The sequence below is a fragment of the Phoenix dactylifera genome, chromosome 17, assembly GCF_051530095.1.
Source record: "Phoenix dactylifera cultivar Ajwa chromosome 17, Ajwa_hap1_PhDact_Kaust_v1.1, whole genome shotgun sequence".
NCBI classification, from domain to species: Eukaryota; Viridiplantae; Streptophyta; class Magnoliopsida; order Arecales; family Arecaceae; genus Phoenix; species Phoenix dactylifera.
In genome coordinates this window covers 7,965,920-7,991,403 of record NC_143206.1, presented here as the reverse complement: position 1 = coordinate 7,991,403, position 25,484 = coordinate 7,965,920, and the positions used below count along the sequence as shown (strand labels likewise).

General features: G+C 39.5%; 2 protein-coding genes across 3 annotated transcripts; one reads left to right on the top strand and one right to left on the bottom strand.

Annotated features, from left to right (window-relative positions):
* Positions 1 to 2,096: 2,096 nt before the first annotated feature.
* On the top strand, positions 2,097 to 14,795 carry LOC103695673 (RNA demethylase ALKBH10B-like). Of its 2 annotated transcripts, XM_088713106.2 has the most exons (8): positions 2,116 to 2,777; positions 2,835 to 3,006; positions 5,792 to 5,922; positions 6,069 to 6,186; positions 12,593 to 12,694; positions 13,295 to 13,410; positions 13,524 to 13,678; positions 13,894 to 14,795. In XM_088713106.2, the coding sequence occupies exons 1-8, from the start codon at positions 2,469 to 2,471 to the stop codon at positions 14,342 to 14,344; spliced, it is 1,554 nt and encodes a 517-aa protein (XP_088569232.2). In that variant the 5' UTR covers positions 2,116 to 2,468; the 3' UTR covers positions 14,345 to 14,795. The 2 variants fall into 2 exon arrangements, with proteins under 2 accessions (XP_038988648.3, XP_088569232.2); XM_039132720.3 differs by having other exon boundaries at positions 2,097 to 3,006.
* Positions 14,796 to 15,139: 344 nt separating this feature from the next.
* Positions 15,140 to 25,163, bottom strand: LOC120112829 (uncharacterized). The gene is made up of 2 exons (XM_089928040.1): positions 23,369 to 25,163; positions 15,140 to 15,385 (listed from the first exon to the last, which is right to left on the bottom strand). Exon 1 carries the CDS (start codon positions 24,877 to 24,879, stop codon positions 23,386 to 23,388), a length of 1,494 nt encoding a protein of 497 aa, XP_089784166.1. The 5' UTR covers positions 24,880 to 25,163; the 3' UTR covers positions 15,140 to 15,385; positions 23,369 to 23,385.
* Between the last annotated feature and the right edge of the window lie 321 nt (positions 25,164 to 25,484).

Sequence of the window (25,484 nt, the reverse complement as noted above, 5' to 3'; positions counted from 1 at the left end):
TAAACAAAGGGATGTCAAAACCTGCAACCTATAATTATAGTAAATCTCTTAAAGAACCCTTGCCATCATCCAGGGCAGGAGGCCTGAATCTATCAAACTAATCATTTGAGAACTTCCTTATTAGCAGGGAATGCACACAATTCAGCCACGTCACGGGGGAATGGGCCTGGGACCCACGTTTGGAAACAGCCATGTCACGGCAAACCGGCTGCCGGCTGAGCTGTCCCACCTTTGTTACCTAATGCCGCTCACCGCCACCGCTCGTTTGTCCTTCCCAACGCACTTTTCGAACCCGAATAATAACGGAAAGGAAAGAAGAATCCGTTTCCGTTCCGTTTAGCGGTGACCAGACCCCCGGTGGGAATGGTTATATAACATTAATATGCGCCCACATGTGTACTTTTAGCTTACCAGCCCAAGTGGGACCCACCATTAGCGATGGCGGGTCCCTTTGATTTTTTTTTTTTTCTAGAAATAGTGCTTTATGGATACATCCAATAAAATTAAAGAATGGTAAGTTTCATAGTACTTTGGGCAACTTTCTCTCTCTCCAACCTATAAAGTAATTTTGAAGATTATATAAAAAGCAATCTAATCCGCGGTTTCGTTAGCCTCTCTAAATATATATCTAGTCTGAAAAACTACCTTATTGCTCACCATATCCTAAATATTTCGATGCTTCGCCCTCATCTTTTTCGTTCCTTCCTCCCCCCATGGCATCGCATTGGGCGGTGCGCAGTTTTAGTGTCACAAATTTGGATGTCCACGTAAGCAATACAAATCAATATATATATATATATATATATATATATATGTATATATATGTATGTATGTATATAACGTGTGGACTAGCCTCTCTTGGTGGACCCCAAATCAAACCCAACTGGATAGCATTATTTGAAAGCTAATTGTTTTGTATGTATATAAATTACAAGAGAAGATTCATGAGGAGAAAACCATATACGCCATGAAGGAAAATAATAGTCAGGAACATGAATGGCAAGAACATACTCTGAGTTCTCTGGTGCAAATCTCAGATGTATTACATCTTTGATTATTTTTCATCAGGCATATCTTTGAATGACAAGAACTCCTAATATACTTGTCACAACTCTTTCGTTGTTCATGTGGCTAGAAAGATGATGTACACGCGAACATGTGAGCAGGCGAACAATGCCTATGCCTACACGCGCCATCAACCTTCGATGTAGCTCCTTTTTATTTGTGTGGATTCTAGATCTCAAATCAAGTAGGGGTCTCCAAGAATTTAGATAGGTTATACAGTGATCCATACCTGCCTAACCCTCTGCAGCATTACATACTGTTATGAAACTTCGAAGGCTAAGCTGATGTTGACTTCAATTTAGATCATGACAGTCCTGATTCAAGCCAGAGATTCATCTCAAACCAAGCAAACCAAGCTGTTTCTTTTTTTTTTTTTTTTCTTTCCGGTACAAAAATAAGCTAGTTTATTTCTAAACAAGAAAACTCAAATGCAATCTTAGACGTTTTGGTCCGCCGAAATAATATTTGACCCTTTGACGTACATCATGAACCATCTGACAATTAAACCATACCCATTGACCATTGGGAACCGACCAAGTTCATTTTTATTCACAAACAACTGCCCAAATAACACACTAACATCAAATTGTGATCCATGTCGGGCTGGTAGCCAGTACTGTCCCAGGCGCCCGCATTTCGTGTTCCAAGGTGGGCCCCGTATCTCCACCTTCCAGAAGCGTGGACCCCGCCCTCAACAGTCAACTTCATCCGCATGACGTAAGGCTATAAAATACTCGTATGGTGTTCCCTGGACGTGCTCGCTGACGTCACTACCAGCGCCACCCCCCACGCCGTAACGTATACCTTTAATAATTTCCACGAATCAGCACCGTCCGATCCTCGTGATGAGATTCTGTAACGGTCCATTCGTGCGTTGACTATTGACCTACTGATCAGACGGCCATGGGCTTACGGATCGTGGCCCATTGGAGCAACGGTGGGGACGGTGACGCTTGATCGAGTTCACAACCGGACCCATGCCGCGGAGGGAAATGCGTATATTCCTTAGGACCCGTGGCATCTAAAGAGGTCCGCTCACTCCAGTAAGCCGGTGAGCCGAGGAACAGGGGTGACGGGATCTCGCTTGGCTTTCGGGCTATAAGTGAGCTCCAACGGAACGGCGTTCTCGTCAGATCGGGGTAGCTTCCCTTCGCCGGTCAAATCCCCCACCTTCCCTTCCGTCTCCGTTCGGTCCGCGACTCCACGTCATCTTCCACGTCATCTCTCTCATGTACTTATAGAGCCCCGCGTCCCATTCCCCCAGTCGTCCTCCTGCTTCCCAAAAGAGGCTTCTCTTTCTCTCTCTGACTCTCTCTCTCTCTTCCCTCGGTAAAAGGGAGGGGAGGGGGGAATTTTTCCCGGAAGATATTTACGGCTATTTTGAGGTAGGTGGTAGGTTTCCGATGATGACGACGACGGTGGCGGGGGTAGCAGCGGGGGCAGGGGCGGAGGCGTTTGCTCGGGACGCGATCATAGCGTGGTTCCGGGGGGAATTCGCGGCGGCGAACGCGATCATCGACGCACTGTGCGGGCACCTGGCGCAGATCGAGGGGGGATCGGAGTACGAGGAGGTGTTCGCGGCTATCCACCGGCGGCGGATGAACTGGATTCCTGTGCTCCACATGCAGAAGTACTTCTCCATTGCCGACGTCGGCGGAGCGCTCCGCCGTGTCGCCTCCCGCCGGCAGCGCGCTGCCGCCGCCGAGGAGGAGGCGGAGATCAAGAAAGGCAAGGAGGAGGAGACGCAGGTGGCGGCGACGGAGGAGGAGAAGTACAGAGAAGATTCTCCGAAAGAGGAGGAGGAGGAGGAGGAGATGGAGAACGAGAGATCGATAGATGGCGGCGGAGTCGTCGGGGCCTTCGTGGAGGAGGTCGAGGACGGAGATTCTAACGGAGATTCCTCAGATCGGAAAGTCTCGGAAGAAGGCGACGTCGATGGAGGTGAGCTCTTTTTTTTTTGATTCTAATTCAATATTCCCCTAAATTTTCCCGTTTATTTCATAATAATTAGAAATTTTAGATCTGGCTGCCGTTTATAGTCCGGTTGACTTGGAACAACCTTGTACCGGCTTCCCCCCAAGATGGTGTCCAGTCACCTCCAGTTCCCCTCGCCGCTCACCGATCTCTCCGATTCGACTGCTATTTCGGCAATTGCGTGGGAGATCGGACGGCTGTTGTTGGGTCTATGGTGTCCATGTAGTTGTTTTAAGCCATCCAAAAGAGCCGTGAGTGAACGTTGTTCTTCAACCCGTGAACGGAGCCACGGACAGCCATCTGAAAGTCGTCTTTCGTGTTTTTTTTTTTCTCCCTCGGAATCGATAAATGCACGCGGTGAATTCACAGCTGCACTTTAGCTCTTTCTATAATTTTCTATAAATTATAATGTAAAACGTGCGGAGAAATGCCGATTTTAGATTTGTCGTCTCCGAACTTCGAGGGGTTTAGAAAGCATCATGTATCCCCATGTATCCTTTTGTAGTAGGGTAGGGTTTGGAGGTTGGAAATCTGAATTTGTTGGTTTGTCATGACCGTCGGATTATGATCAGACGGATAGAGAAGATGGTCCGGATCTGGTGGAGAGGGGTTTGGTTGGGGCACGTGCCGAACAACCTCGGGTCAATCCGGAGGAGGTTCTCGCGGTGTGATCAGGTGTTCCGTTAGGAACAGCAAACTCGCTGAGCGGCGGCGGGCCCCGCCTTTTATTCCGCTGGGGCCCACATGGGAGCGGAAATAGACAGCGGGGCTCCTTTCTCTCGAAGACGCAGTGCCTGTCGTCTGATCTAATAATGGTAGGAACGCAAGTCAAGGCGTGGATCGCAACAGTACTGGGTGGTTTATAATGGACGGCTTCATTCATGGGCCATTTAAGAGGACCAATTTTGTCAGGTTGGGCCAGCACTCTCATTGGCCCAAGATGGAGCCTTGCCACAAGTTAAAATCAGATAAATCAGTGAAGATTTACACAGCATTGAGCTAGCGAGGTTTTGGCCACCTCATGTGAACCAAACTGAGATTTCGTCTCATTGTTGACGGATACTTCTTGTTCATGCCATCTTGTCAACCAAACCACACCGTTCTGGTGGTATATATCCCATAAACCTGAGAGAATTGTATGGGTAATGCACTTCTAGATAGTTGACTTTCACCTCCATGTGCATGTATACATAGAACAAGTCTTCATTAATTGATACATTTTGAAAATTTAGTATTTACTTTCTTTCTAATTTAGCTGAACAAGTATGATGCTAAGGTCCTGTTTGAGAACTAGTATTATTTGGTAAAAAACATGAAACAATTTAGCTGAACTAGTATTATTTGGTAAAAAACATGAAACAATTTTTTGGTTCTTGCACACTCTGAAAAATCTCTACTTGACAAAAGCTCTAATTTAGAGCTTGCCCCTAAAAGCACTTTCTGAAGGTTGTCGGAAAACTATTTGTGTTACCCCTAAAATTTGTAATTACTACATTGTTTAAAAATGATTACATTGTTTATTAAAATATTTAGATTAAAATAAAAAATAGAAATTATAGATTGACAATATTTTATACTAGATTATGTTAATATGAAAATAATATTACAATATAATAATATTATACTATTATACTAAAATAATAATATCACATTCATATATTATAATAATATTATACTATGTAATATTATGTAAGAATAATTATATTTTATTTTATGATATTATATTATATTGAATTGTATTATATTAAATTATTATATTAAACAATATTATATTTTATTATCTTATAGTATACTAATAGTATGACAATGTATTATATTATGTTATTTTATTATACTATATTATGCAATATTATATTATATTACATTACATTATATTATATTATATTATATTACTATATTCTGCTGTTCAAATAAAAAATTTATAAATTGAGAGTACTTTATAATAACAGTTCTTGATAGTTCAAGGAGTTAAAAAATTGAAACCACTATACAATGTTCTTTATTTTTATTCTCATACTAAAAGCACTTTCTCAACTAAACATATATTAAAGTTATACAGTAGTTACCAAACATCAAGCAACTTTTTATTAAAATCTCTACTAGCAAAAACTCTACTTCTAAAAGCTCTATTACCAACAATAATCACAAACAAAGCCTAAAACTTCTTCCACGCTCCAATTATTATTAGTGGTCAAGTCAACAAGGTCAACATTAGCTCCAAACTTGGCCTGTTGGAGGCCCAACATTAACAGTGTTTTATGCTGAAGTTAATGCCCGTTACAATATATTGCTGCTGGTCATATGATGTGATGCCCTATAGTCGAATTATTTGCAGTGAATATTTAGTTAAACACGCATGCTAAAATTCACCATTCTTTAGGAATTGCAGATGCAGTTGCTTGGTTACACTTTTTCAGACAATTAGTGTAATGCAGGTTTATAGCATTCTTATCTTTCACTTAGCTATGCGAAGAGAACAATTACTCTGCTACTAAATATGTGCTTATTTGTTTTCACTTTAAATTGTCAATCCAACATCATGCTATAAAAATAAGAAGAATTACATGACTCCTTGGTTCAATTTTGTTTAACTTCGAACTGATTTTTTTATGCTTCCCACATTGCTATAAAGTTGAAAGTGGTTTACTTTGTTTTTCACTTGTTTCTTTCTTGCATTGGTGTATGATTCACATTTAATAAAAGAATGGAAGTGGATTTTCTTTGAATATCTGATATTTCTGTTTGCTTGTAGGATCTCAAGGGGAGCATACTTCTGTGGAGAATGTCCAGATATGCTCTGATCATGAGCACTGTGTGGCACGCCCTGACAGTATCAAGATCTTGAAAGGTTTTGTAGCCAAGGAGGCAGTGAAAGGGCATATGGTGAGTTCTACCTTTACACCATTCAGCAAAATTTCTGTATAGTCATGCAATAGAAGATGCTGTAGGAATTAGTGGTTGTTCAGTTATTTGGTTTTGAGTTTCTTGTAGAATCTGACTTTAATAAGGGATTTGTAATGCATGATCAGGTTAATGTTGTAAAAGGTCTGAAGCTGTATGAGGACATCTTCACAAACTCAGAGCTTCTGAGGCTTGCTGAATTTATAAATGAACTCCGTCTTTCAGGTCGAAGGGGAGAACTATCAGGTCAGCTCATCTTCTCAATTGCATTTGCTTGTCATATGTTGTTTTTCAGAATAAACTAAGAGGATCTAATGTCAGAAGATTTTGTTGACAGTTATTAAAAGCCACATGCATCACTGTTTAATTGAAATGATGGCTTGGTAACATTAGGATAGGATGCTGTTTCTTCTTAACATTAGGATGCTATTGGAGGCCACTGCTAAATATTGAGGCCATGGGAAAATATTTCAGTTTGACTCTTTGGCTTAATATTCCTACTTCGGTCATGAACGCAATTTATTATACCAATCCTTTCCTTGTACCTTATTTATGTATGCCCTTTCTTGGCTTGAGCTTAATCCGCACCTAGAACCCTCCAATTATACCAATCTTTTCTTCATGATAGAAACCAGTCTTTCCTAGAGTTGCCTTGTCTGGAAATCTGCATCGATGCTTAGAGCGTTGAGATAAGCTTAACTGCTAGTGCAAAAATCTGTTCAATCCTTTCCATGGAGTATTCTCTGTGCCCTAATCCAAATTGATGGGAAATAGCTCTGATTGATGTTGTCGGTTTTACGTACTGAGCCTTTTATAACATGGTGGATAAGTATCCTATTCCTGCTTGTTATACATGTTTATCACTTGTTGCAATATGCTGAGCCTTTTATAACATGGTGGATATGTGTCTTATTGCTGCTTGTTGTACGTGTTTTTCACTTATTGCAATATGCTTAGCCCATGGTTTTTCTTACCGATGCGTATTTTCCTGTACTAAGCATATCGTACCTACTGGTACTGAACCGAGACTCAATACAAGAGGCATACTGAGTCTTAAGGTGCCGAACCGGCTCCCTTACTGGATGTACCAACACTATACTGGCATGGTACCGATATGGGGTTCAGTACCAAGGTAGCAAATCTTGCTTTAGCCTCTTATAACATGATGGATAAGTATCCCATTGCTGCTTGTATATATTTTTCACTTGTTGCATGATGTTCGACTATATGCATGATTGTAGTCAGGAAGCATTAGGGGTTAAATAATATTGCAAATGAATAACTCTGCAAGTCATTTGGTAATTTAGAGATCATTGAAATTTGTCCTCAACACTTTGTGTCTTCAGTCGGTGTGACACCAACTCAAGCTAATCATATTGGATAATTTGAATAGATTATAATGAACAATCTCAAGACCGTCCTTTTTTTTTGTTACTGTTGTCATTTATAGTCTATTCCAAGGTTCGTCGAGCGAGTACCAGAGGGGGCATCGGTCGGAAATTGGTTTGGCATGATATGGGTCCGCACCATACCATCCATGGGTGCATCGGTATAGGAGCCAGAGAGGGAGGGGAAGAGGGAGAGGGAGCTGGGGGCGGGGGGGGGGGGGGGAGAGAGAGAGGGAGAGGGAGTGCGAGAGGGAGGGAGGGAGATGAAACCCTAACCTTGATCCTCGGAGTAATCTTGATCCTCGGAGCGAGTGAGAGAGAGAGAGGGAGAGAGGAAGAGGGAGGAGGGAGGGACTTACCGGGGTTGGGGGGATTCTCTCCACCCATCGCGAGTGGCTGGGGTGGAGGTGTGAGTACTATTCTCGACAGGGGAGTGGGGCCTCTCGAAGCATTGTGGAAATGAACTGAGTGTGAGCATGGGGAATTTAAGTGTAATTGAACTGGGTCTAAGTGAATCGGGATGGGTTTAAATAAATCAAGGGGGGAGAGGGAGGTTTAGATGAATCGAGCCCCATCTAGTTTTAAAAGCTAGAATCTTGCTAGTCCTCGGCAAGTCTGGTTTGGTATGCCCCGAACCGGCCGGTTGAGTATGGTTCGACATTCTATAGCCTATTCCACATAGATGATGATGCTTTGCTTGAAAAATCTCAACACTATGCTCTTATAAATTGAATAAAAATGCAATATGATCTATTCAAATATACAATGTAGTACTTTTTGTTTATTCAAAACAAAAGTAGCTATGCTCCGATAGGATACCTTAGGGTGCAAGCATGGCTTACCATCAACGCTCAAGGAACATCATTGAGTTGAGAACTTACTCTCAGGTTTGCTCCATGCTTGGCCAATACTAGCACTAGAACAATATTGGCATGAGATGAATTAAATCTTTTCTTAATAAAACTATAAAAGGTTATTTTTATTTTTTCTAATTTCCTCGTTGTTGCACGGTTTGCAAATATATCAGCATGGCATATGTTGGAAAGTAATTGACACTCCCACATCATTGGTACTTGAAACCTGGGGAGGTGTATGTAAAGCATATCATCATGCAAGGTTTTCAATCTTGGTATCGAGAATCGTACTATCAAAGCAAATTACACGATTAACGAAAAATCATTATTTTTTTCAACGTATGGATCATTCTTAGATTGACAACATATCATGAAATCGTGCCAAATTATAAAATTCTGGCATGGTTTTCGATGACTTTACCATTTTTTTATCTATTTTAGATATATAAATTAAGAATAAAGGAAGAATGAAGAGGAGGGACGGGATTTTACCTGATTTGGCTTGGATTTGGGCTCAAAATTGATAAATCATCCCTCTTCCCTGATTTTCCCCCCACAAAGCCTATTGTCGGAAGCTGAATTTCTGAAGAGAAAAGAGCTCCTCTCTTATTAGTCATGGGGTTGCCCAAACTACCATGAACCACTTCGAATTAAGTGGAACTAGGTAGTTCTACTCAGTTCAAATCCAATTCCTCACAGTTCGAAGCAGTTTGGGGAGGTTTGGGCCACTTATCAACTCGAAAGGTCCTACCAACCAAGTTCCACATCAGTTTTGGTCGGTAGCTCCGAACTAGACCATTTGATTCCATTTTGCAACCCCTGCCATCATGTTTTTGTGCTATTGTAATTATAAGGATTTTGTGGTATTAAAAGAAGGCACATACGATAAGTGAGTTAATGAATAATATTTTTATAGTGGTATAGTTAATCTAAACAATTTTGTACTTTCTAATTATGATTGGCAAAATAATGCTTTGTTGTTCAATGCTGTAGCAAATTTCTTACCTAGGGAAGCATTTAGTTTCGTGCCAACAAATCCATCTTAGTTGATTTATTTAAGTCTAATCATGGTTTTGTTGATTTGATAAAATATTTAATATGGTATTAAAAGCCATATTTTGGGTGATGAACAATAGAGGCATATAACTAGTATATCAAGAATGTTAAATGCACATGAATGGGAGAATATAAATGCAATAACGACTCATGCATGACTAGGAAATTACTATTAGCTATAGGGCTTCACCATCAGTTATGTGTAAGTTGGTATTAGTCTTCCCATATTTTAAGTTTTTTTACTAAGCCATTATATTATATAATCCTCGTATAGATACATCTATGGGAATCAGAGTATAGTAAATCCAAAAGCTAGGTAGGAGCAATGGACACAAAGTCCCACAATGTAGTCCCAGTGTGGTTGGCGACATAAGCCGCCACCTAATTAGTGGCATTTGCTTCCTTGTAAACATGTGTTACTTCAAAGGCATGAAGGGTATCCGCCATCCGCCAACAGTCCTGTATCAAGGGATGGGAATTAGCCTTCTAGATATCGACATCGATAACCACTTAATGATAGCCAAGAAGTCCCTCTCGAGAAGGATGTGGGAAGTCCTCAAGGTTTTCATAGCACATGGCAATCCTTCCCATGCAGCTCACCATTCCATCATCAGAATCGTGCTATCAAAGATCTAGATTCCATCGGCAACGATAAAAGAACCACTGTGACTCCTAATAAGGGAGCTTTCTCTACCATAAATATTTCTATTCTGCACACTACCATCAAAGTTGATTTTGAGGAAGTAGGAGATGGGGGCTCCTAAGAAAAAAAGTCACGTGTAAATGCAAAGCCTGCATAAGAGAAGCCATAGGTTTCCCATGCTGTTAGAGATGCTTCAGGGTAGTCACCTAGGTAAACTCTTGATCTTGGATGGTGGCTTTCATGAGAATCAATCTAGGACTCCAAACCATGCTTTGCAAAATGCGCTCATTCTTGGCCAACCAAATATGGTAAGAAATATAGCATATCAAGATACCTTCGGTCCTCCCCACGCTTCTAAAGAGCTCTCCTTAATAGCCTGGAGAAGGCATCAAATGAAATTGTCGAGACAGTCAATGAGTTAGGAAAAAGGGCTTGCCTCCAAACCTGAGTCGCCAACCTACACTCTAGAATAACATGAGAGGTAGTTTCCATATAATCAGGGCAAAGATCACCATGGTTTGAAATGTAAAGACCACTTGCTGCAAAATGCTGCGACATGGGAGCCGGTCCCATGCAACCTTCCACATGAACAGAGCAATCCTTGGATGAGCACCAACACTCCATAACCAATTGAGGCCGCAGGTTGAGGGAGGGTAGTGATTCTGCAAATGCTATTGTGTTCTTTGATGAGATCGGCAGAGGGAGAACTTCATAAATGGGAGGAAGGGTGCAATTTAGTGATTTGAAATATTTGTAAATGCATGTAATGAAAATACTTGGGGAGTAATGCTGCATGTAGAATCAAGAGAAGATCACCCTAAAAGGAGAGAGCCCGGTATGCTTTAAATCAGTTGCGAAGGGTGAAAGAAGTGGACCACCATCCTAGTTTTGTGTTCATCCTTAGAACTTATGCCATAAGGAGATCTTCTCAAACAATAATTAGATCTGTTTTTGTATAGTATAAAATTGCAAAGTTGAGAATCTTGGCATGAATGTGCAGCAAACCTGGAAAGATGGATTTATATATGTCAATAGGTTTAGGGTAGAAGACAAGGTGAGGAAATTTGTTGGTTTGTCCATGTGAATTGAGGGCAAGAAAGGTTCCTATGAGGGATTATCTCAGATTAGATGAAGAATCAGAAAAGATAAGAGGGAGACAAACAAAGACTTTGTGGATGCAGTAAATAGGGGCTTATTCCAGGTGAAGATAGAGTTAAAGCACTAGTTTATGAAGTATGTCAAGACATAGGTCATCTCCAAGCTTTGGCTGTTAAAAAATATGGTTTTCTTCTCTTCTATATTCACCCTTGACAAAAGGTATAAATCCATATTCGTGACTTCTACAATGCACTGACTGTTTGGTGAAAAGCATGAACTGTCAGCAGGATGAATATTTCATACCGATGCAAGCAAAATTTGTGAGCTACATGTATCATTTCATGTTGCAGTTTGAGCATTAGTTTTATTATGAATTTGGAGTTCTGGATGAATTAATACTTGACAAATTTTGGTGTCATGGCCATTATGTCCAACATGAGGCATATATAGAGATTATCAGAAAATAAGGAATACTGATGCCAACAAATAGATCAAATAATACTATGTTTTCTTGTTGAGGAAACTTGAGGGCTTGCCTTTCTCTATTACATTCACGTTCATGTGAATAATTTGAAATGTGACATGAGAAAATATTGAGCTCAGTGCATATGGATTTTAACATTTTCAACTGATGAATTTGAGAGAACCTACTTTTATTAATCTTTGTGCAGAGAGTCGTTGACCTTTATTCAGGTTTCACCTGATTAAGAAAAGATGATGAGTGGCTTGTAATTTTAAAGCGACAGAGATGAGTGGCTTTGTAATTGTAAAGCAATAGAGGAACATCTGACGGTACAAGGTCTTAAATCAAAGGCAATTGCTGGGCTGACAGGAAACTAAAATTCCAGTTCAAAAAAAAAATCATAATGAAAGGTACTTGCAGGAAGGTAATATGAACACATACTTGTAGGAGGATAAGAAAAGTCATCAAGAAACCACCAAAGCACCACCTTCTAAAACTACGTATTTTAACACAGTTCGCAAACCTAAATACCGTGACTTCAACCATGAAATGATTTGCTACATGGTTGGGGGACTGATAGGAAACTAAAATTCCATCTCAAAAATGAAAAATTTCAGAAACCCGAAAGGAACTGGTACGGAGATAAGGAAAATCATGAAAAGACCATTCTCTAAGATAGACTGTGTATGGTGACACAGTTCATGAACCTAAAATAAGGAGCACCATGGTTTCAACCATGGTGTGATTTGCTACGTGGTGGGGAGTTACTGACGTTAGAGTTACCTTTGGCACTTAATTTGGATTTGGATAGGAAAATCTGGTAATAATTTAACATGTTTTATTTAATTACATAATGAGAGGTTTCTTCTAGATACTGCATTGATATGCATGTTCTGATGATTCTGGAAAGTTCTAAAATTGTCTAGTTCAACAAAATTGGAACCTTTTTCTCAATATGCTACTTCGTCCTGTTTATCTTGTGATAAAAGTGTCAAAAGTCATGAATATATAGGAGTTAACGAGGTTGTCTTTCTACGGTACATACATAAAGTAAAATCAAATATACCCACATTATGGATGTCATTTAAGTTCTATGTATCTGACCACAAGATTCTGTCATTGTTCACCAATGCTTTTGTATTCCACACAGGTGAAACATTCATTTTCTTCAACAAACAGATAAAAGGGAACAAGAGAGAGATCCTTCAGCTTGGTGTTCCATTGTTTCAACCAACTAACGAGGAGGCATCAAGTAAATTCTAAATTTATGAGCTTGATCACTATCTTCCTAGTTTTATCATGTTTCTTACAAGGTTGAATCCATCTTAATTATGCACGTAGTTTTTTTAATGTCAACACTTCAATTCTTTGATAAGTGGGAAACATGTTTTTTTTTTTTTTCTGTGCTTTATTTCTCTTAGAAATTATGTTACAAATCTCAGTCATTACAAGTCATCCCATGATACAGCTACTTCAGTAATTTTCCACACTATCCAACAGTATTCTTAAAATGATCCGTCTTGTGTATAAATGATCTCCCAGACTCTAATTTAGCATTATGCAGGAATGCATGCATGCGTTTTATGCACTAGTCTTACTTTTGTTTTTCTAACATGCTCTGATAAGTTTAATTAAACATTCTAAGAAATAGGTTGGACTTCAGTCCAATTGAAGATTTTCTTAATATCTTTACAACCATGTACCTTGTAATTTAGTTGGGTGTTGGAAAAATGATGAAGTTTGTTTTCGATATTGTCAGAGATTTACAAATGAGATGTGGCAGACTTGCTTTACCTTATGTTGGTATGCTCAACAGAGAGCTTTAAGTAACAATGCTATCTTTGTTCTGTAGGTAATATAGAACCGATTCCCCCGATCTTGCAGACTGCCATCGATCACCTAGTTCAATGGCATGTAATACCAGAAAACAAAAGGCCAAACAGTTGCATTATCAACTTCTTTGATGAGGTATCTCTCCATCTGAAGCATGTCCGGCACAGAAAAGGCTCCCTTTGTTTACCTTTCGAATCATCAATCCCCAAAACTGAGTTTCTTGTGGACCTCTACAACTCATTCTGCAGGATGAATACTCACAGCCATATTTCAAACCTCCGCACTTGGACAATCCAATCTCCACGCTTTTCCTTTCCGAGACAACAACAGCTTTCGGACGGGTGCTTGTCAGTGATAACAATGGAAACTACAAGGGCTCCCTCACACTTCCACTGAAAGAAGGGTACGTGTTGGATTAAATCTCTTAGTAATGTCATTTACTCCTATTTCTTACTCTGCTTTATGTTAATATTTTACAACATCCAAAATTACATAGGCAAACATTTATCTTTTTAACTATTTGAATCCGAGATTATCTAACAGTGGCTTACCCCTACTTAAGTTATCACTTTACAATTTCTGCTACCTAATAGACTGACATAACTATCTAATTTGCAGGTCGCTACTAGTCATGCGTGGGAACAGCGCTGACATGGCGAGGCATGTCATTTGTCAATCCCCAAACAGAAGGGTGAGCATCACTTTTGTGAAGGTTCGACCTGCGAACAACCAAACTGATTCCTCTACCATGTCTCCGCTAACTACAGCCATAACTCTCTGGCAACCTGGAAGCCCACCACCCCAGCAAATGCAAGGTGGTGGACTCATTGCCTATGGGCCTCATGGCGTGATTCCAGCCGCATGGGGGGCGACTCTTCCTGCTCCGGTCGTCGTGCTGCCATCACCCCGTCCCATGGCCATGGCTCCTGGTAGGAGAATGTCACGAAGTGGCACCGGTGTATTCCTACCTTGGGCAGTGGGTCCCAAGAAATACACCAAGCATCTCCCACCGCGTATTCAGAAGAGAAGGTTCCTCTCATTGCCATCTCTACTAGAGGCACAGGTGTAGGAGAGGCCCCAAGTTTCTGATGTCAAGGTGTCACTGGCTGCCAAAGGATCCTTTATGGTTATGAAACAAGTTCTTGATTTTAGTTATGTTGAAACAAGAGTGATCTAGGCCCTGTCCCCATTACATCAAAAAAAAAAAAAAAATAGAAAGAGATCAACATTTTCTGAGTGTCTTCGCAGGAGCTTCTTTGTCAGGTCCTGGATGGGATGCATTTAGTTATGGTTGGCAACAAGTTATGGAGAAGGTATTCAGCAGATTTTTAGTGTAGCTAGTTTCTCTTAGACTGCCGTGTAGCCGCTAGGATGGTTGAGCTGTGGGACTTGAAATCCCTCCAGTGAAGGACAAAATTTTGTAATATTGCTGTTGAGTTTTATTCAGCAAAGATGAAATTTCTTGTATTGATTAAAGAGCTTTTAATGCCAAATGCATTGTGATGGATTTCTAATTTAAATTGAGATTTTAAGAGGAAAGGAGCTATTTTTGCTTTTGTGAGTAGGACATGGAATCGGTGAGGTGCTGTCGCTACAAACCAGTTTCATGCAGGACGGAATGAAGAGACTAAAAAGAAAACTCGAAATTAAGAACTTGCAGTGAAGATTTCGGGCACAGATCAGTTTTTGTACAGAACCAGAACATGCATTCGGAAGCTACTTGAAAGATTGTGCAATTGGCTGTGACTTCTGTCGTGATTGTGGGGTTTATGCTTCTAAGATAAATTCAATTTTGTTTTGGTATGGTTATGCCATGTTATCAAGACATACCACCCACGGTAACATAAAATCAATAAACATAATCTGTATATAAATCTACTTCAAATAAAAATATAATAAAATAATCCAAATCTATCATCCAGTAAATAAATAAATAACGAGTGGATTTAGAACGATTAAATCCAAATTTAAATATCCAAAACCTATAAACTCAAAATTCAAAAAGTCATCATCTATAAATTTATAGTCAATTAAAAATATTAAAATTCTTCTATACAATCGCACCAACTTCAAGTTTGTACCATTCTTCGTTCCTAATGATCCTATTCATCTGGAAAGAGAAAATAAGAGACATGAGTTATACAACTCAGTAAGTAAACCTTTCACTATTTTACCGGATCAAGCATAAGTTTGTACATGCATCAATAAATCATTAGAGAAGATAACTACTATTAGAAAATAAAACATTTCATAATATAACAGTATAACCATAAATCAATCATGCTCTTCCATATGCACAAATCATGCAAATTACATAGATATGGTTTCCAGTGCATAAATAAAATTATAGACCATGTTATCTTGATAAAGTCATAAATTATTTTTTCGTTTTGCCATATCATAATTTTTAATAATTCTTTTAGACTAAAAGCTAATATCACTATTATATCTATGACAAGGCCGTAATCGACAAAATACCAACTACTATTACCCGTTAGCAGGATCGTATGCCAACTACTATTACCCGTTAGCAGGATCGTATGTCAACTACTATTATCCACTGGCAGAGATGTATAGAACTAGCTCTAAATGTCGATCTACCATATTTTTAGGAGCCATACATAGATATCTAAGAGCATTTTGCCATCATATTTGCTCAAGTTATATTTCATTAAATCATATTTTCTTAACTCATGATTTCTCAAACCATATGCTCTTCAATCATACATAAATAAATATGTTAAAAAGCATTAAAATTACATTATTGAGTTCATAGTCCATAGATCATTAACAATAAAAATTAGAGACATGGAATCATTATTTCGTGATAAATTATGAATTCCATAAAATCGTATGCTCGATCCTTATTTTTTACAAAATATGATATCATCAATATTAAATATTATTTTTCATATTTTTATATAAATCATAAGCATAAAAAATATATGAAAATTTTAAAACTAATAACGAGTATCACGATTATTTACCTCTTTCGTCTTAGACATTCAAACTTCATTAAGCAAATTTGATGTACAACATTAAAAGCAAAATTAATTTCTATTCAATGGCTTGATAGAATTAAAATACAAAATATAGGGACGATTGGCCAGATGACAGTGTTTGGCAGCTCAAGGTGGATCAGGTCTAAGCAACTTGATAAATGAAGGATGAAGCAAAGATTCGATTAAGGCCAAAATTGCTCGACAGAGCTCATAATGATAGATTTTAGGAACATTCAACAAGGCCGGAATGATCGGTCCGACAAGCTGCTCAAGCATCAAGGTGGTTTAGAACTTCTTTGCGGGGGTCAACTCGGATCTATAGGATAGGAAGGTGAGACTCGCTCCATAGATCTTTTTAGAAAGAGAGAGGGAGAAGAGAGAGAAAGAAGAGATAGGTCTTCTCTTTCTTCTTTTTTTTTTTCTTTTTCCTTTTTTCCCTCTTCTTCTTTCTTGGCAAAATAGGGGATCAAAGGGCTTGTGATCCTGGTGGGGGTCAATGCCAGAGGGCTGACAATGCAGTTTGAGGTCCAGTAGCTAGTGGTGGCAATCGGCAGTGGCGACTAGCAATTAGAAAAGGGAGAAACAAATCGGAACAAATCGGAAAAAATAGGAGTGGAATTCGGCTGATTTTCGGCAGTCTCTTCAACGGCGGTGATGGTTCGAGGCCGTGGAAGAAGGAGAGGGCAAAAGAAAAAAAGGCTGGGGCCTTACCTTGGCTCAAGCGAGCTCTCCAACCTTGATTTCCAGATTTTGAAGGGAGAAAGAGAAAGAATGAGGCTATTGCTCAGTGGTGGAGGGTCATAAAGGGAGGGGCCTTTTTTTTTATAAAGGAGGCAAGCCTCCGGCACCTCACCGGGAGTCGGACAGGAGTCTTTGATTGAAGCTTGGGCAGGAGTCAGACTAATGGAGTCTTTGATGGAAGCTTGGGCTGGGCCGAAGCCTAGTTGGGCCGATCAAGCAGACCGGGCCCTAACCAGGACATCATCGTCTAAGCCTACATTACAGATGGAAATGAAAGAAGAATTTTAACTTCACAATTTCAGCTACATCCTATGATTTGACGTCAATCAAGCAACTCAACTCACCTTAGCATCTTGGCTTATGAGCACTACCAGCTTTAGCATCTTGGCTTATGAACACCGGGTGGTTGACCGAAAAGCATTTGTAATGCAAAACCAAATAATTGCAAGGCTTGATTATACTTTTGGAAAAGCAGAAAAGAAAAAGGCTGTTTGGAGGAAGTAGTTCGCTAGTTTTCCTAATCATAAAGGGGTAAACACCTCATATGATTTTCTTTGCTTCAAAAAGAATTTGTTCTATGTTACAAACCTAGACAAATCACCTTAAAGGAGGAGAAAGGGAGTCCAACAGATCACCTTATTTGGTGTAGAATTTCACTCCTATTCCCGACTCTAACCATTACCTCCTCAATACCTCAACTAGGCATCCAACCGTTTCCCCCGACAGTGTTTTCCGTACTCGAAGCATCCCAGCATACCACACACCAGGGCTAATCCTCCTGAATTCTTTCCTTAGGCATACATATAAACATGCAGTAGGACTAAGGAGAACAGAAATTAAGTTGTAAATCAAATAGCCTCACTCTAGATACATGTTGCTTTGCCTCGAACAATTATCATTGCTGCAGCTGAATTTTTTTAATTATCATGTTTAGGACTGAGCAATTCAATAAAAGTTGTAACCTAAACCTTTAGTTCATATTTGACCCAGTGTAATCGTGAGCTTTCTGCACAGAGCAAAGTGATGATGTCATACCTAAACCAAGCTATTCCAACCTAAACAAAACCCTTGGCTTTTCTAATCTTGAAATTTTTTTATTATGGAATGAATAATATTTACTTACAAGTATAGCATAATCTACTAGAATCAATATAGATTTATAGCTGCTCTACAATATTACTGGGATAATATGATTAAAAATATAAATGCATAGATTTTGATCGAAGCCATTCGATATGATCTGCTATCTCTATAATGCTTACTGTCAGAAAATCATATGATTCAAATCCCTAGACTGTCACATATCCAGTAATTAAATATGGATAATTTTAAAAAATAAATAAATACATATATATTGATCATTGAATGCATAGATCAGAGATCTTCAAATCATATGAATTGTTAATAATAAAGTTCAAAAAAGACAGATTATATTCAACGGTTCGGATCATCAACTCTAGTCTCCTATCATCCAATCAAAACCGATTGTATTTGGACTATTCTGTGGGTGCCCACCTATTCACTCTACTCTATCATATGTTGAAAATCACAGCACATGCTGATTAATTACAACAAACTCAACATAGGGTTTGGGATCATTTCCTTGTGCACCTAGAGACAACCTAGTGACACACAGCATCATTATCTAAGGAGGCAAGGCACATATCAATAAGACAGTACAAGAGAGCACCTGGTTAATGCAAGTAAGAGAATTTACATCAAAAATTAAAATAATCAATGCCATCGCATTGTGCCAACCAGTCGACCATAAGACTCGAAAAACATTCGGTACCTTATGCTAGAAGTATGCACATGGAGGCGCAATATCACGTTAACAAGAGAGAATGCACTAGAATAAGATATAGAAGTGCAATCAATAAAGACAAATGAACTAGTAATAAACAAGTTTACTAAACTTGAATCATCAATAGGCTAGAGCTGAAAGTCAGTCTGAAACAATCGACCTTGACACTTCTCCATCTCCTTCTTTCCCCCTTTGTGCCTCTCTCTCTACCTCTCAGTGTCACCAATCCTTCTCTTGAACTTCCCTGTCCATCCCCCTATATCTCTCCTTATATCCTTCCAAATCCCCATCTCTTCCACTTCTTCACCTCACCATTTCTCTCCCTCTTTCTCTATTTCACTTTCTCTACCTTCTAAAAGCTTCGTAGGCCTATTTGACTCCCGGGAAAATCCTACAGGAGCCAATATCGGTTAGAACTTAGAAGAACCCTCAGGAAACAACTCTCATAGGTTAGCACAACCAACTCTTAGGAAACAAGGCCCATATAGGTTAGAAGAACGAAAAAAAATCAAGGCTTCGACTTATATAAACAGGGCCTTAACTTCCCTCCTATGAACCTCAAGTAGAGTTGTCCTTCCCCATTGCAAATCTGTATGATTGCTGCATTTTGAGTGAAAAATATTAAAAGACAAATAGGAAACAGCATTCAGCAAAAAACATGCATTCAAGCATTTTCGTAGAAATGTCCCCTTGTGCTTTTAAATTCCACAGCCTCATGATGCCTACCCTAAAGAGTAGCTCTCCATAATCTCCCACCAATCTTCATCATTCTTCCCGCCATGAGATCTGCCCAGTTGCATTCTTATTAATGCTTTATTGATCCCTTCTAAACTCCCAAACTATAAAAGGTTATACCATTTTGTCCCACCATACATATTATCCAAATTAACTAAATAATAACTCCATAGGCTCCTTCCTCCACCCTTCATGCGTACTCTTGAGTATTTTAATCTTGTATAGAACACCCATCCGAATATGCTATAAGCCATAGAGTATATGTATAGGCTAAATATGGCTCATAGCATGTAATTGCGCATACCACCTCAAAAGACAGGAGGAATAAGTATATAATATTTCATTTTCAAAACCAATAGTCAAATATGTATTGCTTAGTTAACAGATTGGCCAAGAAAGCCAGCAGCAACCTTTGCCAACATGTCCCTCACATTAATGTCAAGAAGGTTTTGGCAAAATAAGTTATATAAGTCACCTTTAAAGATCTCAATATGTAAAAGTCAAAGCATCGAAGATCACTCATAAGTCGGAAATTTCTTGACAGAATGAAATCCTACAATATAGTGCAACCTCCACTTCTTACTCTTCATATTATATAGTAGAGAAATTAGAAAGGTAAATGTTTCCCTTTGTCCTAAATCTCTTGGAGATCCATTTACTAACAGGAAAAAGTCGAAAAGATGCATATTTAATCCCAAAAATTTGTCAGAATATTTGTTAAAGAAAATATCTTTCACTGTATTTACATTACAAAACTAGTTTGTTATCAAATCAGAGTACTGTAATCTTCTGATAACTGAGAATTCAATTTCTTCTCTTTAAAGCAGTTTTTTTAAGAATAAACTATAATAAGTTTTACTGACATTGGACCAGCATTGTTTACGTTGAATAACATCTATACTCACTTTTACAATGCAATCAAACATAAATGTTACTTGCATATAGCCATGATGATCAGCACATGTTAGTCATTTGTATCTGGTGCTTTGTAGACCCAATGACTGGATATGCTATTGCTGCTGCTATTGTTGTATGGTCTATGACAATTCCATTTGTTAAAAGCAACTTCTAAGATATGAAACTACATCAAGCATCAATATAATATGAATGCCAAAACACAGCATGTGGTTCATTTAAATACTAAAATTATTTGATAACATTCCTAGAAATTAAACCAACATAGAAGTAAAATATAGCAAAGAAACTATAACAAAGAACTGAATGATATCAGCATTTTAATGCCCCATTTTTAAAAGGTAAGGTCATCAAACAACTATTGCCTAGCAGGGGAAACAACAAGAACAATTTAAAACACATAAACACGTAAACAATAGACCAAAAGTTACAGCAATCAAAGATAAACTTTATGAAGATCAGAAAAGAAATATTTTAGTACTAATATACCATAAAGTGCACTATTGAGAGATATCCACAGTGGTACTAAACTATGAAGCCAATGCATAAAACCGATGGTAGAGATTGCACATGGCTCGTATAAAACTGCTAAGTTTGTGCTTTGCCCGATAGTTTTAATGGTGGCAACTATATCAAATGGGAAAAGGCAGGCATTAATTATTCAAATTAAAAATATTTTTGAACCCAAGACCAATAATATCTTTTTGTAGCCATGATCAGATGATGTGCATTACCAATCCCTTGATGCGTAGTAAAAAAAAAAAGCTGGGCTACTCCTATGGTATTTAAACATTCTGAGAATCAAGAAACTGACTTCTCAGGAAACTGACGACATTTAGAGAGAGAGAGAGAGGGAGTCTTCAACAGATATCAAATGCATTGTAGTTTGACACCTACATAATAACAAGAAGAAACTTAAAGAAATGAAAGAATTACATGTTCTGTACCATACAGAATTCATTTGTCACAATTTACATCTTCGCTGTTGGATAGGTCCAGCATATTGAATCAAATTATTTCAAAAAATTACTTAATATATGCTATAGTGAACAACAATAAAAATAGGAAGTTCACTTGCCAATACACTAAAACAACTGAAGGTTAAATATCAAAAAGTGATTTCTCAGCCATCACCGCCAAATGCAATATAGTTTGAAACCTAAAGAGTAACAAGCAGAAAATTAACAAAAAGAAATAAAAGAAATGCATTAGAAACATGTTCTATGCCATTTAAAATTTGTTTATCACAATTTTCATGTAGGTTATTTGGTAGGTCCGGTATTACCTATAACGAGTAAAATTCACAAAATTCACGCGGTACAAGAACATTAACAGCAAGTTCACTTGCAATAGGCATCCCATATCAACATTAGACAGATAATGGAAAGTCAGGATCACTGTTCACCCAATATTTTTAGCAGTAAGAATCGGAGCATCACAACTAAATAAGGCAAAATATAGAATTTTCTTTTCAACTCACACATCCATCTATTTATAGTGAAGTTGAAAGAAAACAACCACCAATGGTTAGCTTGAAATAACTACCTTGAACGAAAAAACCCAGGAAAGAAATATTTGAGTTTCAAGCACCAATTTACCATAAAGTACACCAGCTGAATAGCACCATCTACAGATATATATAGTGGTACTAAACTATGAAGTCATTGTGTATAACTGGTGGTACAGATTGCACAAAGCTCATAAAAAAACTGCTAATTTTGTGCTTGTCACTGTAGTTTTAGTGATGGCGGCAGTTGTATGTCAAATAGGAAAAGGCAGACATTTCTTATCTTGGAGAAATTATTCAAATTAAAAAAATATTTTTAAACACAAGACCAATAATATTTTTGTGTAGCCATGATCACATGATGTGTGTTACCAATCCCTTGATGCGTACCAAACTTAGCTTGGGTACTCATGGTATGTAAACATGTGCATCCAGTAAAAAAAAAATAAAGCTTAAGAATCATGAAAGAACCACATTTTGTCTGTGTGTGAGAGAGAGAGAGTCTTCAACAGACAACAGATATCAAATGCACAGTAGTTGATACCTACAAAATATCAAGTAGAACCTTAAAGGCACGAAAGAAAGTGTTGCAGTTTACATGTGCTGTACCATACAGAATTCATTTGCCATAATTTACATCTTAACTGTTGGATAGGTCCTATATTGAAAAAAAATATTTTAAAAAACTACTTAATATAATTTAGTGTACAACAATATCAATAGAAAGTTCACTTGCCTATACACTAAACAACTGAAGGTTAAATATCAAAAACTGATTTCTCAGCCATGACCGCCAAATGCACTGTGGTTTGAAACCTACAGAGTAACAAGCAGAAAACCAACAAAAAGAGATAAAAGCATATGTACTAGAAACATGTTCTATGCCATTCAGAATTCGTTCATCCCAACTTACACATAGGTTGTGTAGGTCTAGTATTACCTATAACATGAAAAAAAAATCAGTCCACAAATTCACAGTGTAAAAGAACATTAACAGGAACTTCACTTGCAATAGGCATCCCATATCAACACTAGACAGATAATGGAAAGACAGGATTGAAGTACATCTAATATTTTTAGCAGTAGAATCTGAGAAGCATCACAACTAAAGAAGGCAAAATATAGAATTTTCTTTTCAACTGACACATCCCTCTATGTATAGTTAAGCTGCAAGAAAACAACCACAAATGGATAATGCTCATCTAAACATCATAATAAAAACCTACACCATTTGAAGAGTGAATAAAAAGAAACAAACTACTTGAAATATAAATGTACACAAATAAATATTCACATTAAATGAACACAAGCAATCTTTATTGGCAGTGCAGCTAACATTTGCACAAGAAACCTAAAAGCATAAAGGAATATAATAAATTTGATACCAACATTATTATGCCCTTGAATCAAGGGTTGGCAGGCTCATCATCATCTTCTATATCCCACCTCAGATCCTCATCATCTTCAGCAGCACTCAGTCTCTTGTGTAGATCCACCTTAAAAGAACTACCACTTGAATTACTAATTTTCTTATCATCATGCTCCCCGAGATCTTCGATCTCATCCCACCCAAGATCATCTTCCTCTGGCATAGAAGGCCTTGAGATCACTGAAACATCACTGTCCTTGCATGAACCTCCACTCTCTGTTTTTGCTTCTGGCAATGGGTTATCATGTGCTTTGGAGTTCAAATCTGCCTTGGAGTTCAATTCCTCCCTGTTTGATCCCGCAATTTCTGTCTTCTCTGCAGTTGATGGCGCCTCCCTCTCAGCCATCGCTGCCGATGCTCCCAAGTTCTCATCTTGAGACACCTCGTTCTTCTCCTCTGGCGATTCTGAGGTGGTAGTGTCTTCTTTCTTTGTTTCTTTTTCTACTTCATCTTTGTTTTCTTCTACTTCAGCAACTTCTTTTTCTTTAGGCACTCTCAATTTTTCATCTTGCTTTTCCTCTTTCTCATCTTCGTTCTGTTCCTCTTTATTTTCTTCCTCTTCCTCATCATCATCAACCTCCCAGCTCAAATCATCCTCATCCTCTTCTCTAGAAATCACCCTCTTGACAAGCTTCACCCTGGCATCCTCTGCCTGCTTGAGCTTATGAACCCTGTAGTAGTACCGACTCCAAAAGGTATCATAATTCACGACGGTAGGCACAAGCTTTCCGAGAAATCCCTCCAGAGCCCCATTCTCATAGCACAAATTCTCGATCTCCTCTTCCTTTTCTGCCAAATTTACCCGCAACCTCCACTGCTTGAAATCCTCGGCATCCTCGGGCTCCTCCGAGAATGTACTCGGATCAGACTGGATCGCAAGGACCTGCGCCTCGAACCGGCTGTACCTCCTCGAAGAACCGGCCTGGTTCTGCGTCCCAATGTCAATGGAGGAGAGATCGGGGGAATTAGCGTCGGATTCCATGGCGAGGAGGGCTTCTTTGCTCTGGGAGATGATATCGGCAGTGCCTCGCCAGACGGAGCCGCCGATGTCGTCCATGGCCTGGCCGACGGACTCGAGGGACTCCTGGGCGACGGAGGCGCCTGACTCAAGGGATCCCGGGAGGTCCCGGACGGTGCGGGTGGCGGCCTCCCGGATCGCCGCCGTCTCCTTCTTGAGGCCGGAGCCGAACTCCTCCAGGTCCCGGCGGTAGGTCTCGATCAAGGAGCGGAGCTCCTTTTTCGAGGCGATGGTCTTGATCAGCCCCCCGAAGCTCCACGCTTCGCTACCGCCGCCGCCGCCGCCGGTGGTAGGGGAATTAGGGTCAGGACTACAGGTTGCCGGCGCTTCTCCGCCCCGTTCCTCCTCCTCGTCAGGTGGACGGCGGGGGGAGTCCGGCGGGGATATCTGCCGGGGAGAGTCGGAGGGGGAGGGATCGGGATCGGCGGCAAACACGGATTTGAAGAAATCCATGGCGAGGATTAGTTTAGGGTTAGGGTTCGGAGAGAGAAGGATCGAAGGGAAGTCGGTGGTGGCGAGAAGATCGCGTAGAGGATCGCTATATACGCGATCCTTAACTAGGGCTTCAAAAAAGGACCACAAAATGTGACTCGCATCGGTGTCCGAGTGTGGGATTCGGAATTTGTGGGTTTGCCACTTTGGGTGGTGATATTAGAGGGTTTTGCTGGGTGGAATATATGAGAGAGTTTTCATGGATATGAAGGTTAAGAAAAAAGATTCGGCGATGGTGGGCAGGCAAAGAAGAGGGGAGTGGTGCGGCCTCCACCTTGAAGGTGGCCGTGACGTACGCAGATCCCCTTCGGTGCGCGCCTAATGAACCGCCGTGGTGGAGTGCTTGAAAGCTACACGTGGAAGATGAACGATTATCAACACCGACATGTGATGTATCGATGGATCCAAGACCGCCGTAGTTGATAGCCGTCCGCCTCTACGAGGCTATCGAGCAATATACGGTACTTTACGGTAACCGTGCATGAGGGGTTCTGTCAGAGCTTTTTGGGCACGACACCCATATGGTGAGCGGGTGCCAGCGAGTGTGGGCGGATGCATCAAGATTC